Raw genomic sequence first — 18,365 nt, 5'->3', positions numbered from 1 at the left:
GGTGTTGTTAGTCACTAATGCACTTTAAGATTAATGAAAGAAGTGTTAATGGGTAAGTTTGACTTGATTGTGAGTCTAAGTAATATAAAATTGGTCAAAATGTACTAGTTGACCTAATTAGATGAAATGGGTATGGATTACCCTAAGTTTTGTGTTAATTGAAGTTAGTAGACTTTAATTCACTAGCCTTAGTGATTAAAGTCGAGTCTTGGCCATTTATGGGCGGTTGTGTGTAGTTGAGTCATTTAATGCAAATTGGGTCATTTAACGCTCAAGTGGGAGTATCGTGGTTAATCCCACTAGTTGTGAAATTGAATGTGCACTTAATGATTTAGGTACATTGCGTTGAAGCTCGGAAGTGCTAAATCGTCATCCTTGTGACAAGGTGAGTGGAGTAATTATACGTATGTGTATATAGCGTATTTATTTGTGAATGTTATGGTATGAACCACCGAGCTGGTAGTGCCATAACATGTGTGGGTTAGGATGTGAACCACGAGCCGGTAGAATCGAGTGTGAACCACGAGCCAGTAGCACTATAAACTAAGATGTGAACCACGAGCCGGTAGCATCGAGTGTGAACCACGAGCCAGTAGCACTATAAATGAGTGTGACTCAAAAGCGTATGGTGTGAACCACGAGCCGGTAGCACCATAGCGATATTGGTTAACCATATTGAGATTGTTGTTTTGTTTAGCATATTATATATATATATATATATATATATATATATATATATATATATATATATATATATATATATATATATATATATATATATATATATATATATATTGAGTTGAGTATATGCTAATGAAGTGGTGTGATAATGTACGACTTGTTAGTGTACGGGTATGTTGACATGCTATTTGAGTTACAAGTTCGTATGAGGTATTTGGTATTGTGATTGCAAATGGATAGGTTATATATATGTATGTATAATTGTTGCACTCACTAAGCATTGCTTACTCTCTCGTTGTTTATCATTTTATAGGTTCCGGCTTGGACAAGGGTAAGGGCATACGGTTGGATTAGTTGTCTCCCGTTTGTGTTGACAGGGGGTGCTTTTGGTGTTAGCTTTTTGAAGTTGGCCTAACGTTTTGGGTAGTTTAGCCCCATACCGTGATCGAGTGTCGTTTGGATTATAAACCATCATTGTAGTGGGTCAAACTTGTATAAAACTTGAATCGAATGATGTTATGAACATCATTACTACCTCAAGTTTTGTGGATAAACCTACTGGAAAAGAGAAAAATAGATCTAGCTTCAAAGGATCCTTGGATGGCTTGAAAGTTCTTGAAGTAGAATCATGACACGAAAACAAGTTCAAGTAAGATTTCCACTCGAAATAAGATTATTATAGTTAGAGAAATTGAATCAAAGTTTGAGTATGAGTATTACCTTGAATTAGAAAGATATCTTACTGTAAATAAGAAAGATTTCTTGAAATGGATTTGCAAGATTGGAAGTAAGCTAGCAAGTTTGAAAGATTTCTTGAAGTGTTCTTGAATGGTTGTTTTTATGATGATTAAAGCTTGTAATTGAAGCTAAAAGATGGTGAAAATGCTTGGAGATGATCAAGTATAATGTTAGATGTATTTTGAGAGAGAATTTGAAGTGTAAGTATGAGAAAATGGAATGGAAAAGTGGGGTGAAATCATAAAAACGGGATTACTTGTTATAAAGAAAAAAAAAGATCCTTAAGTTTATTTTTAGCTCATTAGTCATACAAGTTGTTAAATAATGGTTCAACATGTTTTTGACTCTAAGATGGCTGCTAAGAATGAATGATTAAAGGTGTATATACCAATAGTAAATACATCTAGAAGCTGTGTATTGTACGAGTACGAATACGGGTAGATACGAGTAGAATTGTTGATGAAAATGAATGAGAATGTAATTGTGAGCATTTTTGCTAAGTAGAAGTACTTTGATATATGTCTTGAAGTCTTTCAAAAGTGTACTAATACATATTAATACACTACATGTATATACATTTTAACTGAGTTGTTAAGTCACCGTTTGTCGTTACATGTAAGTGTTGTTTTGAAACCTTTAAGTTAACGATCTTGTTAAATGTAATTAATCCATTGTTATAATACTTAAATAAGATGTTAAATTGTTATGTTATCATAATAACATGGTGTATAAATGTATCTTAACATCATTTATATATATGTTAAAATACTATTACAACGATAATCGTTACATATATGTCTCGTTTAGAAATCCTTAAGTTAGTAGTCTTGTTTTTACATATGTAATTCATTGTTAACACACTTAATGATTTACTTAATTATCATTTTATCATGTTAAATATAGTGTAACAATATCTTAATATGATACATATGTACTTAGTAAGACGTTGTTATAACGATAATCGTTATATATATCATTTTTGAGTTTCGTAAATCAATAATCTCATTTGTTTGTATATAACTCATTGTTAACATATTTATGGAGATACTTACTTATCTTAATCTCATGTTAACCATATATATATATATATATATATATATATATATATATATATATATATATATATATATATATATATATATATATATATATATATCCATTTATATAACATCATGTAGTTTTTACAAGTTTTTAACGTTCGTGAATCGCCGGTCAACTTGGGTGGTCAATTGTCTATATGAAACTCATTTCAAATAATCAAGTCTTAACAAGTTTGATTGCTTATCATGTTGGAAACATTTAATCATGTAAATATCAATCTCATTTAATATATATAAACATGGAAAAGTTCGGGTCACTACACATTGCATGTACATAGCTCGGGTCGTTGCCTGGAGTTCGGACATCTAACCATGGCCCGAAGATCGTCCGTTCAAATATAGTCCGTTGTGTTTGAGTCAACTGAATCGCTATACTTCTTGTTGTAGCCAAACTATTCTTGAGGGTAAGCGTAGCCAATAAATATTCCTAAAAACAAATCATAAACAACATAAATCAAACAATAACCAAACAGATAAGCTGCGATGACCAGGCCATACACAAAACTATAACGCACCATGCTTGGTTCAATCAAACAACAAATCTAAGTCTAAACAACATCAACAATGGATACATACCATACATATATGCTACATACACCCACACATTTTAACTAAAAACAGTTTATACATATATGCACACCAAGTGTTCGACGAAATGTCTATAATAAATAATAAATTAAAAACTTAGAAAAGTGATTTTACTCGATTATTAGCCATTCTAGAGGTTGTTCAATTGTCCAATTTTTTTTATCAGAAACTCTTATACCTCGAATTGTAAGGATTTTCGCTCAAACAAACGCGAAAAAGGGTTTTATGGTGCATGTTTGCATGTTAACAGGGGTAAAAGGGTTTAATCTAGGTCGTAGGTCGAATGTTAACAACGATCGAGAGTGTAACAAGCAAAAAAAGTGATGAACCGAACGAATTTTGGAAAATCACCATTAGGTGCGCGTTTTGAATGTTTGTGTGTGTGAGTTTTAAAACTAAAATAGGCACTTAAGTAAACGAGTAACACGCACCATATAACAACCCTCACTTTTCCCTTCTGAATTTACCAAGTTGTCCTTAGGGTTTCAATGTCATATTCTGTGCATCATCATTAGGGTTGTTATCCATTTCGACAAACGAACATTTATACTTTCATTAAATGATCGTAATTATTATAAAACCCTAATATAATTTAAAACCTTAACCCTAACCCTAGTACTTAATTAATAATATAAACTATATATATCAATAATTAAAAGTGACATCATATAAACTATAAAAATAATTACAAAACTAATTGGAACTAATAAAAATTAATAAAAGTTAGGGACAAATAAATAAATAAAATGTAAATAAAATAAATGTAACCTTAATATAAATAATATTAATAATAATAAAAAATATATATATAAATTATATAAATAAATAAGTAATACGTAAAAAATAAAAATAAATAAATGATAGGTATCATCAAATATAATCGACTAGTTGAAAATAAACAAAGAAATTATAAACTTGATCCCTAAGTATCTACAAGCCTAGTCTAATCCAAATTGGAGTCCTTGATCTCCAAGTTTTTGAGTTGGATTAGGAAACTCAACATGCTTATATAAACCCCCATGATCATCCAAGATTATTCATCATAAACCAACTTCAATCAAGTCGACTAATATCCTGCATTCTCACTATTTTATTCGACTAAACAGCCCACCATTCCAGCCTCCTAGTCGACCACCAAACAACCTGCTGCAACGTTAATCATCATCACCATAACAGCCTTTTTGGCTACCGTTTCCTGCTGGTTCTGTGTCGCCATTAAACAGCTCAGCCTGCCCTTGTTCCTGCTGTTATTTCAGCTTTCTGTTACTCCTACAAAACAGCCCCAAAAAGTACCTTTGTTGCTGCGTTTCTTTTCTGAAAAGTTCCTGCTGTTCCTGCTGTGATTGTCGAACAAAAATAGTTCAAGAAACCCCCTATCGAAGTCGTGATTGTTGCTGCAAGTTACTGCTATTTTTCTGTTGTTCTTGCATGATAAAACTGACCCAAAAACCCACTTTTAGGTCGTGATCTTACTGCTGCAGTTCAGCTCGGGTTTCATCCTCCATTCATCATCTTTTTCTTGACCTCAAACCTTCTAAGGTATACCTAAAACCCTAATGATAAACCTACTTTTAATCTATTACTTTTAATATATTATGGTCTTGTTCTTGAAGATTAATTATAAGCAATATGAATTTGTATGAATATAAAGATGATTAATGATAGGAATGATTGTAAGAATATGAATTAATTATGATTTAAAAGAGATAATGAAAGTTATGATGATGATTAATAAGGTTACAAGTATCATAAATAATGATAATCGATATGGTTAATAAGTTAAGGTTATTGAATTATGATTTTGGTTATGAAAAAGTTAAAGAATAATGGTGTTAAGTTATGATCATAAAATTTGTTAGTAATAAGATTTAATTTGTAAATTAAAAGTATGGATTAAATTATGGACTTGTAATAAGGTTAAAAGATTTTAGATAATGCTTTTGATCAATAAGTTTAAGTAAGTTGATAATGAATATGATTATGGATAATGAATAATAACCTAGTAATATAATTAAGAGTTATGAATTATGAATTGATCATGAAGTATTAATAAGGTTAAAGATTATATGGTTAATGATGTTGTGATTAAAAGGTTAAGTAGGTTAATTAAAATTGATTAATAATAATAATAAAGGTTATGATTTTATGTGAAAGGTGGTTAATTAGTTAGAAAAGATAGTTAGAGATTATAAATTGATATTGGCTAGAAAGACTACTAGTTATATAGTTAAAAACCTATGATTTTATGTTAAGTTATAAAGATTGAGATCAAAAGAATTAGGTTATGATTGTGGTTTCGTAACATAGTTATGATCATGGTGTACGTGCATGCATGCATGCATCCGTACGTATGTGCATGTATACACTATATGTATATGTGTGTGTGTATATGTAAATATATGCATATGTGTATGTGTATGTGTATATAAGTATGTATATGTACGTGTGAATGTATGTATGAATATGCATTATGTAAGATACATAAGTTAGTAAACTTAATAATAAAAAGTAATGAGTATGTATATGTATCATCTTACACTTATGTATATGTAACACCTACACATAATATATATACCATATAATTATGAACACATACATGTATAATAATAATATAGAATATATATATGTATGTATCACATAAAAGTATAATTATATATGTAACATATAAAGATAAATATACATAATAGTTAATTAAAGACTAATAATACTATTATTAGTATAACCTATACACTTATCTATATAGTAACACTTAAGTATACTAAGTATATTATCACTTGTATAAATATAACTTTTCTCGAAAACCGTCACTGTTAATATAGTTTGCTATATTAATAAACAAACTTTATGTCTACTAGACATTAACTAATCGAACATAATATCTCTAGGTTGAGATCTCCGTGTTCAACACTCCGATCATATAACTTGCGTGGAATATCTATCTGCTATTAAGGTGAACTTCATAGCTCCACTTTTTAACTTTCTTTATATACTTATTTTATAACTTTTGGGGTGAGACACATGCTTGATTTTAAACTGTTTTACGCTTAGACACAAGTACTCAAACTTTATTTTGATCAGTTCAAACTGTTGCTAACATGCTTTGATTCATGCTTAATCCCTACCATGATATCGTTAATTACTGGAATTTGGTAAGCTTAGTTATTGTGATAGCGTTATTGAGGGTGACGTCTCTATCCGGATGACCGCTGGTCAACGGATACATAATAACGATGAACGACACGAACGTGATGTGTTTAGGGTAACTAATGGTTAGTATCGATATCATATACACCAGCACTACTACCGAACTAATTAAACTGCTTATTTAAATCTTGTGGTCTAAAACTTGTTATAATTATTAAACCTATGTTGTTCACTCAACCATTTTGGTTGACACTTTTAAGCATGTTTTGTCTCAGGTACTTAGATACTTTGCTTCCGCTGTAGATCTCTGCTGTTACTTAGAAGTCAAGCCGAGCACTGGGACCAGAGTTAACATCCGCGTCAATGGCGATTTTGGCAGGGTTTTACAGTTGGTATCAGAGCTCTGGTTATAGGGAACTAGGTTACATTAGTGTGACTAACATGAATAGTTAGGATGCATTAGTGAGTCTAGTCTATAACCGAGTTGTTCATTTGCATTGATTATTTGCATTACATTCTAGGTTATGTGCATTAAGTTCACTTATATTTGTTATGCCTAGAACTCCTATACCATTCAAATCTTTAGAAACACTTTACTATAGGAACTATAATTACACGTCTGACTCTTAGAATAAGAGCCATGACTTACTTGTATTCCAACAATAGAATGCCACTATACCTATCTCATTATGTAATTTAGGAGAGCCAAGGCTTGTTATAGAGAACCAGGATTGCATTTTATGTGTGCCTTATGTGGGTGCCTCAGCAATCTTTAGGTCTATAACCTTTTCTGCCTTAGTTTTAAGCGCTTTCCCTTAATCTTTATAATGCTATTTCATCTTACTACCTGCTTTTACCTCTGTTGATATTCTGTATCCTTTCCTAAGGATATCAAGCCAAATCCTATCATCTTGCCTGATCCCGACTCTAAAGGATCGGTTAGTATGTGATTGTTATCATATCCATACATATCTTATGACCTGACTTCGCCATTGTGATTCAAAGTATTCATTGACTCACGCGAAGGGATGTCACTCATGACTCAACATTCCCACGTCAACTATCTAAGTTTGATCACGTGTCCTGACCTTATGGAGTGACCTTGGAATGGAAATATGAATTAGTGAAATATAATGACGCTTGGCCGACGTGATTATATTATGGTAATTCATATAGAAATTCCAATATCATGACATATGGGATAGAAAGTGAATCAAAGAAAAAAAATTTCAAGCCATTCATTCAAAAATCTCAATGTTATTACATGAAGGGTAATCATCATCTGAATTGTAGAGATACTAAGAGCTCGTTTTTCAACCAAACTATCTATCTCATACCCATGAGTAGATTAATAGATTCTCCTATGCCATAAAAGCTGTAAAGCTTTGCATTCTTTCTTTCTTAAACAACTTATCTCCTTGACGCTTAATTATCACATCCCCGCTGAAAGGAAGGATGCATGTTCTTAAGTGACCTGAAGTGACACCCCCGAAACTTCTTCGAAGCATGCCTCCTGTTATCTATAATTACACTCCTAGTGTAGATTTTCATAAACCCATTAGGAAACCCGTCAAAGATAAACGACAACCACTCGCAAGATTTTCATTTGAATATTCAAACGAAGATATTATAAACACCACATTCACTATCACGTTCTCAAACCCTATCATTCATATCTCACTCGTCAGCAATAGCTTCACACATGAACATTTTGAATTTCCAAGAACATACGCCCTAATAATAGTCAACAACCGTATTTAAAAACAATAGATTTCATTACATCGCAACATTGTTGCTTAAAATAATCCAAAATTTTCAAAATACCATCACCCGATCTTCATCGATCTGTTTTCAACTCGTAACCTCCGAAATATGAAAACTCTGTTACCACAATTTTACACATACTATTTTATTGTACGATCCTCCCGAAATTTTCTAAAATAACTTTATTTACTACCATTCGTGCAAATTTTATAAATCGTATATGTTTATATAAATAAAATTTACTTTTACTTATTTTTGACTAGTACATATAAAATTATATACTTTTACTTTTTCAAATCCATTCTTTTATTCAAAAGATATTTTACTTAAAAAAAATACATGTTGTACATAACTCTAGTTTTACTAAGAACTTCGTTCCTTTTTAAATTGTCACCTTAAACGACTCGAACTTCTATGAAATTTTCATTGCTTGTTTATATAAAAAATTTCGTATTATTCTACACCATGTAGTAATCGCAATTCCTCTTGCCCTTTGAAACTTACCATTGAGTTCATCATTCAAAACTCTATGTTCTCAGTAACTTTTTCCTTTGTAAGGTTGACCGTTAAGAAGATTTTACTTCTAATATCTCACGGTTAAACCACAACACCCTCGTGAACATCAATTCTATAATTCTATATTTTGTGATACAAGAAATCATTTTTGGAGATTTTCTCACCTGGTGTAAACTATTCTGCATACCCAATGATTCATATTTCTTCTCATCCGCACTTAAACTCATAAGAGAATAATAGGCCGACTCGCCATCTGTGCAAGAAAGTCTTTCCCATTAAGAGATCACACTTTTTCGTGCGGTTTCCTATCAGAAATATAATTTATAATTCTCGCTATCCTCTTTAAAGGAGTTACCTTAAATGTATATGACATTTACTCCAAATATCTCTCTTCGTTTGTTTCAACTAGATGATTATCCTAGATAAGGGTTCGACCTCTGTTTCGACCTAACGGAAATCATAATCATAAAGTTACATTCGACAGTGTGCCTCCAAAATTTATTCCAAGGATAAGTTCACATGTATTGTAATATATTGGACAACATCTTTTCCACAAGACCATTTTTTAGGGCATCTTAGTAATCATGGCTTGCTTTGCATATAAGCCAGATTAATGACCCCTCGCCTGGAATCTCGTTTCGCCTTCCTTGAAAATCGTAGGCATCATGCCGATGGTTAATCTTACGAAATTAAAATCTAAACACCAACCATATCAAACATAAGTCATGCATCAAACTCCATGGCTGTGATCTCCAAGTACTCCTCTCTGATTGTCTGCCCTAATGGCGACATAAGCGCTCAAGGTTTCAAATAAACTTAGTAATGTTCGTTGCACATTTCAGGTATCCAACTTACTGAAATGTTTGTACGACTAAAATATCACAATTCCCTTTTGAGAAAACCTAGTCAGGTGACACTCATATTATTCCTTTGAACGACCTCTGCATTGATAATAAAATGCACTACATAGGAGAACCTGTATAAACTATGGGTCATAAGATTCAAACGCTTAGTACAGGACAATATTCCTATTGTTAAAATTCATTGGAATTCGCGTAGAGGCCCCGAGTATACCTAGGAGCGTGAAAACCAGACGAAGCAAAAATATCCACATCTATTCTCAACCGTTGATGCCTTCGAGAAGTCTTCCTGAAACTTCGGAACGAAGTTTAAATTAACGGGAAGGTACTATAACAACCCTCACTTTTCCCTTCTGAATTTACCAAGTTGTCCTTAGGGTTTCAATGTCATATTCTGTGCATCATCATTAGGGTTGTTATCCATTTCGACAAACAAACATTTATACTTTCATTAAATGATCGTAATTATTATAAAACCCTAATATAATTTAAAACCTTAACACTAACCCTAGTACTTAATTAATAATATAAACTATATATATCAATAATTAAAAGTGACATCATATAAACTATAAAAATAATTACAAAACTAATTGGAACTAATAAAAATTAATAAAAGTTAGGGACAAATAAATAAATAAAATGTAAATAAAATAAATGTAACCTTAATATAAATAATATTAATAATAATAATAAAAAATATATATATATATAAATAAATAAGTAATACGTAAAAAATAAAAATAAATAAATGATAGGTATCATCAAATATAATCAACTAGTTGAAAATAAACAAAGAAATTATAAACTTGATCCCTAAGTATCTACAAGCCTAGTCTAATCCAAATTGGAGTCCTTGATCTCCAAGTTTTTGGGTTGGATTAGGAAACTCAACATGCTTATATAAACCCCCATGATCATCCAAGATTATTCATCATAAACCAACTGCAATTAAGTCAACTAATATCCTGCATTCTCACTATTTTAGTCGACTAAACAGCCCATCATTCCAGCCTCCTAGTCGACCACCAAACAACCTGCTGCAACGTTAATCATCATCACCATAACAGCCTTTTTGGCTACCGTTTCCTGCTGTTTCTGTGTCGCCATTAAACAGCTCAGCCTGCCCTTGTTCCTGCTGTTATTTCAGCTTTATGTTACTCCTGCAAAATAGCCCCAAAAAGTACCTTTGTTGCTGCGTTTCTTTTCTGAAAAGTTCCTACTGTTCCTGCTGTGATTGTCGAACAAAAATAGTTCAAGAAACCCCCTATTGAAGTCGTGATTGTTGCTGCAAGTTGCTGCTATTTTTCTGTTGTTCTTGCATGATAAAACTGACCCAAAAACCCACTGTTAGGTCGTGATCTTACTGCTGCAGTTCAGCTCGGGTTTCATCCTCCATTCATCATCTTTTTCTTGACCTCAAACCTTCTAAGGTATACCTAAAACCCTAATGATAAACCTACTTTTAATCTATTACTTTTAATATATTATGGTCTTATTCTTGAAGATTAATTATAAGCAATATGAATTTGTATGAATATAAAGATGATTAATGATAGGAATGATTGTAAGAATATGAATTAATTATGATTTAAAAGAGATAATGAAAGTTATGATGATGATTAATAAGGTTACAAGTATCATAAATAATGATAATCGATATGGTTAATAAGTTAAGGTTATTGAATTATGATTTTGGTTATGAAAAAGTTAAAGAATAATGGTGTTAAGTTATGATCATAAAATTTGTTAGTAATAAGATTTAATTTGTAAATTAAAAGTTTGGATTAAATTATGGACTTGTAATAAGGTTAAAAGATTTTAGATAATGCTTTTGATCAATAAGTTTAAGTAAGTTGATAATGAATATGATTATGGATAATGAATAATAACCTAGTAATATAATTAAGAGTTATGAATTATGAATTGATCATGAAGTATTAATAAGGTTAAAGATTATATGGTTAATGATGTTGTGATTAAAAGGTTAAGTAGGTTAATTAAAATTGATTAATAATAATAATAAAGGTTATGATTTTATGTGAAAGGTGGTTAATTAGTTAGAAAAGATAGTTAGAGATTATAAATTGATATTGGCTAGAAAGACTACTAGTTATTAAGTTAAAAACCTATGATTTTATGTTAAGTTATAAAGATTGAGATCAAAAGAATTAGGTTATGATTGTGGTTTCGTAACATAGTTATGATCATGGTGTACGTGCATGCATGCATGCATCCGTACGTATGTGCATGTATACACTATATGTATATGTGTGTGTGTGTGTATATGTAAATATATGCATACGTGTATGTGTATGTGTATATAAGTATGTATATGTACGTGTGAATGTATGTATGAATATGCATTATGTAAGATACATAAGTTAGTAAACTTAATAATAAAAAGTAATGAGTATGTATATGTATCATCTTACACTTATGTATATGTAACACCTACACATAATATATATATACCATATAATTATGAACACATACATGTATAATAATAATATAGAATATATATATGTATGTATCACATAAAAGTATAATTATATATGTAACATATAAATATAAATATACATAATAGTTAATTAAAGACTAATAATACTATTATTAGTATAACCTATACACTTATCTATATAGTAACACTTAAGCATACTAAGTATATTATCACTTGTATAAATATAACTTTTCTCGAAAACCGTCACTGTTAATATAGTTTGCTATATTAATAAACAAACTTTATGTCTACTAGACATTAACTAATCGAACATAATATCTCTAGGATGAGATCTCCGTGTTCAACACTCCGATCATATAACTTGCGTGGAATATCTATCTGCTATTAAGGTGAACTTCATAGCCCCACTTTTTAACTTTCTTTATATACTTATTTTATAACTTTTGGGGTGAGACACATGCTTGCTTTTAAACTGTTTTACGCTTAGACACAAGTACTCAAACTTTATTTTGATCAGTTCAAACTGTTGCTAACATGCTTTGATTCATGCTTAATCCCTACCATGATATCGTTAATTACTGGAATTTGGTAAGCTTAGTTATTGTGATAGCGTTATTGAGGGTGACGTCTCTATCCGGATGACCGCTGGTCAATGGATACATAATAACGATGAACGACACGAACGTGATGTGTTTAGGGTAACTAATGGTTAGTATCGATATCATATACACCAGCACTACTACCGAACTGATTAAACCGCTTATTTAAATCTTGTGGTCTAAAACTTGTTATAATTATTAAACCTATGTTGTTCACTCAACCATTTTGGTTGACACTTTTAAGCATGTTTTGTCTCAGGTACTTAGATACTTTGCTTTCGCTGTAGAACGCTGCTGTTACTTAGAAGTCAAGCCGAGCACTGGGACCAGAGTTAACATCCGCGTCAATGGCGATTTTGGCAGGGTGTTACACACCATACGTGTATTTGGTTGGTTACCGCGTGATGCGTTACTAAATGATTGTTTTTAGTTTAATGATTGGTTACACGCACCAATGCATCATGCGTGGTGTGTGATGCGTGGTCAGGAGGCATATATATTGTAATATCGATTTTTTTAGAGCATATTGTTAAACACTTCTAAAAATGGTACATTTTGACCAATTTCCATAAATATAATTAAACAAGTATTTAAGGGATTGATATCCGAATAATTGGAATAAGGGATTGATATCCGAATATAATGCACGTTACCGTTAGTGGGTGTTATTAACCGATTGATGTTACGGTGAGTAAAAAATAGGTTCTCTACTTTTTTTCTTCATTTTTAACTCCATTCATATTCATATTCATATTCATATTCATATTCATATTCATAGACTATAATATTCATATTCATATTCATATTCATATTCATATTCATATTCATATTCATAGACTATAATATAAGTTTTTTCTACATAGATTAGATATTTAATCACTAAAATGACTGAAAGACTGTAATATTGTAATACAACACAGATTTCTACTTCAAATCCGTAAATTCACGGGTGAGTAAACTAGTGTTATTATTCAAATGAAAAGAGTTTGCCCCAATTATGACCTTTTTCTTAATCATCTTATCTATACCTTGTACTGATATTGTACATCCTATACTCGGTTAAAATAGAGGTTCAGCTATCTTAACCTTGTTATACTAGAAAAATAAACATTGATGTGATGTGATATTTGGTACAACTATACTCCTGCAATTAATACAAGATCAGCAATCTAAACCAGGTACGGATAGATAGCCCAAATTCATCAGTAAGTTCACTACATACACATCATCTCAGGCAACTATTATGTTGTGCGTCTGATACTACACATATAAATTCTAAAACAATGCAGCAATGTTCATGTAAGGATAAATGTCCCACACATTATTGTAACTTCATCTACAAAACATAAAACTAACAAAAGATACAGAACCCACATTATATAAAAGTAATCCGTATAATTGTGCTTATAAGAATAACGCACTACATGTATACAACATGATTCTTCTTTTATACAAACATGAGAATTACAAGATCCTCATCAAGCACACATAAAGCTGTAATAAGATAAAAGATCGAAACTTTTAATTATTCTATAGTATCAGCTTGTTCTTAACCAACAGAGTTTTCTAGCTTTAAGCTCATTAACTGGTTGACTTCAGCACCAAATTCATCAGGAAGCTCGTTGAACACGTCCCTACAAAACCCTGAAATCATGGCAGCCATAGCTCGTTCGTAATCAATTCCTCTTTGCTGGAAATAAAAAAGTTGATCTTCCCCGATTTTGGATGTACTTGCTTCATGTTCTATACGAGCTGACGGGTTTTTGGCCTGTTTTTTTACACAACAATAATAATCGTTATCTTAACACAGGGCCCAATTTAGAACCGATTTCTATATCCAATAAGATAGGATACTAGTAATGACCATCAAGTAGGCAAATTCAAGTAACACGTAAATATTTGTCGTAAATTTTTACTATATGATACTGTATGCATCCCAATTTTGTGCAGTATGCTTGAATTTGTAATATCAACTTCTGATGGTGAATAGGAAATTTTAATTGAGTAATTAGTATAATTTGACTATAATTTTAAAGATTTAACTTTCTGAGACTACTATGAAACAAATTATGCATAGTGTTTTTGGATTAGTGATTATCTTATATGGATAAATAGATTATACTTCTGATTACCTTAATTACAGATAATCAGATTTTAATTACCACTTTAACAGGGACTGCAAGAAAACAGATTTATTTTTTACCAACAGATTTTATTAGAACAGCTAGCAAGATTGACACACTGTCTTTGAAGCGTTCCAAGCATCTAATTTCATAATTTCTACTTATTATAAAACCCAATTACTACTTATTTTACTTTTTCTCAACCCTAATTCCGTTCCACAAACTGTCTTTAGTTTTTTTTTTTTTTCCTTCATAAAAATAGCCATTTAATTGAAGATTGACACACATTCAAACATTTATCCACTTTTTACAACATCAAACGGAACACTAAATCACAATCAAACACTATTTTCTACCACTCGTTTCAATACAATTAGTTGCGCGTTGAGTCGTTGACAGCCCCCACAACTGGTCATTTAACCCCGAGATAACCATACACCATAAGTAGGTTACCGACATAATAAACTAATTAATATGCATACAAAAACCTGCTTATAATAAATTCAACAAAAATGCAACAACATTAAACTCAAGCTTCATACCTGGATATAAGGGTAAGTGTTAGCAGCTGCTTTGTCACCAATAAGCATCGAATCACATTGAGATGAATTCCTCGCATTATCAGCTCGTGATTGCACTTGAACAAGACCCCTATAACAATTTCTTGAATTTCCAGCCGAAATACCTTTAGAAATAATCCTACTCTTTGTATTCTTACCCTTATGAATCATCTTTGTCCCCGTATCCGCTTGTTGATAATTATTAGTCAACGCAACCGAATAAAATTCACCGACTGATTCATCACCCTCCAACACAACACTAGGATACTTCCAAGTAATCGCAGACCCCGTTTCCACTTGGGTCCACGAAATCTTGGATTTTCGTCCAGCACAAAGACCACGTTTGGTAACAAAATTATAAATCCCACCTAACCCATTTTCATCTCCAGCATACCAATTTTGTACTGTCGAATACTTAATCTCAGCCTCCTCGTTACAATGAAGTTCGACAACAGCAGCGTGAAGCTGATTCGTGTCATAAGAAGGGGCTGTACACCCCTCTAAATACTCAACAAAACTTCTATCGTCTGCTACTATAAGAGTTCGTTCAAATTGACCCGTCTCCATTGCATTTATTCTAAAATAAGTGGAAATTTGCATTGGGCATTTAGTGTCTTTAGGTATATACACAAAAGATCCATCACTAAATACAGCTGCATTCAAAGCAGCATAATAGTTATCATCACTTGAAACAACTTTGCCCAAATACTTCTTAACTAAATCAGGGTACTCCTTAATCGCTTCCGAAATCGAACAAAATATCACTCCAGATTTCTCTAAAGTTTTCCTATGAGTTGTAGCAATAGAAACACTATCAAGAACAGCATCCACAGCAACATTAGCCAACCGATTCTTTTCGTTTAAAGGAATACCCAATTTATCAAAATACTTAAGAAGTTCAGGATCAGCTTCATCAAGACTATTTAAAGTTGGTTTCTTTTTAGGCTCAGAATAATAACAAATATTTTGGAAATCAATTTTGGGGTAATCATTATCAGACCATTTAGGTTCAGTCATCTGACAGAATTTATGATAAGCATTTAACCTAAACTCAAGCATCCAATCAGGTTCATTCTTTCTTGAAGAAATTAACCTAACTGTTTCTTCAGAAAGACCTTTTGGGATTGTAAATGAATCAATTTCTTGATTAAATCCCCATTTATAATCTCTTTTAAGAAATTTCTGAAGTGGGTCATCATCAACTGGTGATAAAGTTGAAGAATTACCTTCAGTAAGTGTATCTGCTTTTGCATCAGTCCTCAACTTCATAAACCTGAAATTTTGAGATTTTGACTTCGTTGGTTTGATCGAAAAATCAAATTTTGATGATGACCCTTTTGAGGTTTTGGTGGTTTCTGATATGGGTTGTGATGAAAAACTTGAAAAAACACCATTAGTAACGAGGGAAGCCATGGATTAGGGTTGATTTTCAAGAAAACCTGAAAACTAAAGAGTCTGGAGAGTTCGATGATATTTGATTGTTTGTGTGGTGTATGTAAAAGGCGTGATTTTTGTTTTCGTATGTCAGCCACGAGCCGGCTACAAATAAGGTTCAATTTAGGATGCCTGCATATTTGTGTAAACGCCCTCATAGATGTTGTCTTGTTACACTAAAACCCTTTGAGTTACACATCTATAAGAGTAATAAAAAAAAGTTAATGAAGGTTATATTGAAGTTTATAACTACCGGGATGAGGCAGGATGGAAAGAATTACAAGACTAACAATAACACAACAATTTCAACCTAAATAACCTCCACAATGTTAATGATTATAGTGTACTTGAACAATCATTTAGGTATTTCCGATTTACTTGAAAACAATAATTTTCTAGTAATACTTAATAACGGAGTGTGAAGTGCACGCCCGTAAAGTTTACTAGACTGTCTCAAATATAGCGGGAGTCAGTGGGGTTGCAGCCCATTGCAGGTTTCAAAGGGCAGCCTCAATTTTGGGTATTATACAATATTACCAAACGTAAAATCCGAACGGATTTCCCACCAAAAGTCGCAACGATTCAGTATACAACTTTTCCCGTCAAAATGAAGGGTTGCACCCTTTCATTTTTCAACCGTCAATTGTAACATAATATTGAATTTGTTTATGGCATATTGCTTTAATAATAACACATATAGAAAATTCACATTCTCACTAATACTCTAATTTGAATTGTTCTTGCATACAATCAGATTGATTTCTTGTCTTATCCCAATTGAGATTTCGTGCAACCCAATGCTTGTAAAGGTCAAAATACATAATTAGGAAAATGATTCACGATTCAATAAATAACAAGGGATTGTCAAATTACAACTTGTATTCTAACACAAACTCATACTCTTTAATGCTTTTAATCACACACTTCACTAACCCAAAACATCCCTACGTTTCTATCAACAATCCAACTATCCAACTCAAAGACAAGTCTAACAATCGAGTGAGTAAACTCCGTCATACAAGCTCAACGCAATACAAAATCACAAATAATAATCACCCAATTTAGGATGCCTGTATATTTGTGTAAACGCCCTCATAGATGTTGTCTTATTACACTAAAACCCTTTGAGTTACACATGTATAAGAGTAAAAATTTTTAACGAAGGTTATATAAAAGCTTATAACTATCAGGATGGAAAGAATTACAAGACTAACAATTACACAACAATTTCAACCTAAATAACCTCCACAATGTTGTTGATTAGAATGTCATCCAACAATCATTTCGGTATTTACAATTTATGTGAAAACAAGAGCTTCCAAGTAATTAATAGCGAGTTTGAATAGTGAGGAGTGCATGCATATAAGAATTTATTAGACACTGCCGCAAAAATATCAGGAGTCAAGGAGGTTGCACCCCCTTACGGGGTTCAAAGAGAAGCGCCCCTTGCGGAGTCCCTGGTTGGGTCACGCTCAATTTTGGGTATTATACAATATTACCAAACGTCGAATCCAAACGGATTTTTTCGCCAAAAGTCGTAACGATTCAGTAAACGAATTTTTCCACCAAAATGAAGGATTGCACCTTTTCATTTTTCAACCATCAATTGCAATAGAATATTACTCAATATTCTAAAGCCCGTAAAATGCCTCCTCTTCTAATTGGCTGATTTGGTCGGCTGTTACTGTTGAAACCGCACCCCCTGCCTGACCTGACCCGACCCGACCCGGAAACTTCACTTTCTATGCAATACGGCTTACCAGATGGTGGTTTTACGCCACCCATTGTTTTGTTACA

At 32.1% G+C, this 18,365-nt stretch overlaps 1 protein-coding gene across 1 annotated transcript; it reads right to left on the bottom strand.

The window, feature by feature from the left end:
* Positions 1–13,878: 13,878 nt before the first annotated feature.
* On the bottom strand, positions 13,879–16,648 carry LOC139843505 (iron-sulfur cluster assembly SufBD family protein ABCI8, chloroplastic). The gene is made up of 2 exons (XM_071833603.1): positions 15,117–16,648; positions 13,879–14,219 (listed from the first exon to the last, which is right to left on the bottom strand). Exons 1-2 carry the CDS (start codon positions 16,545–16,547, stop codon positions 14,001–14,003), a joined length of 1,650 nt encoding a protein of 549 aa, XP_071689704.1. The 5' UTR covers positions 16,548–16,648; the 3' UTR covers positions 13,879–14,000.
* Positions 16,649–18,365: the final 1,717 nt, after the last annotated feature.

Source organism: Rutidosis leptorrhynchoides, chromosome 4 (genome assembly GCF_046630445.1).
Source record: "Rutidosis leptorrhynchoides isolate AG116_Rl617_1_P2 chromosome 4, CSIRO_AGI_Rlap_v1, whole genome shotgun sequence".
In the NCBI taxonomy this organism is placed as follows: Eukaryota; Viridiplantae; Streptophyta; class Magnoliopsida; order Asterales; family Asteraceae; genus Rutidosis; species Rutidosis leptorrhynchoides.
Note: the sequence above shows the minus strand (reverse complement) of the source record. Positions and strands in the feature narration are given on the sequence as shown.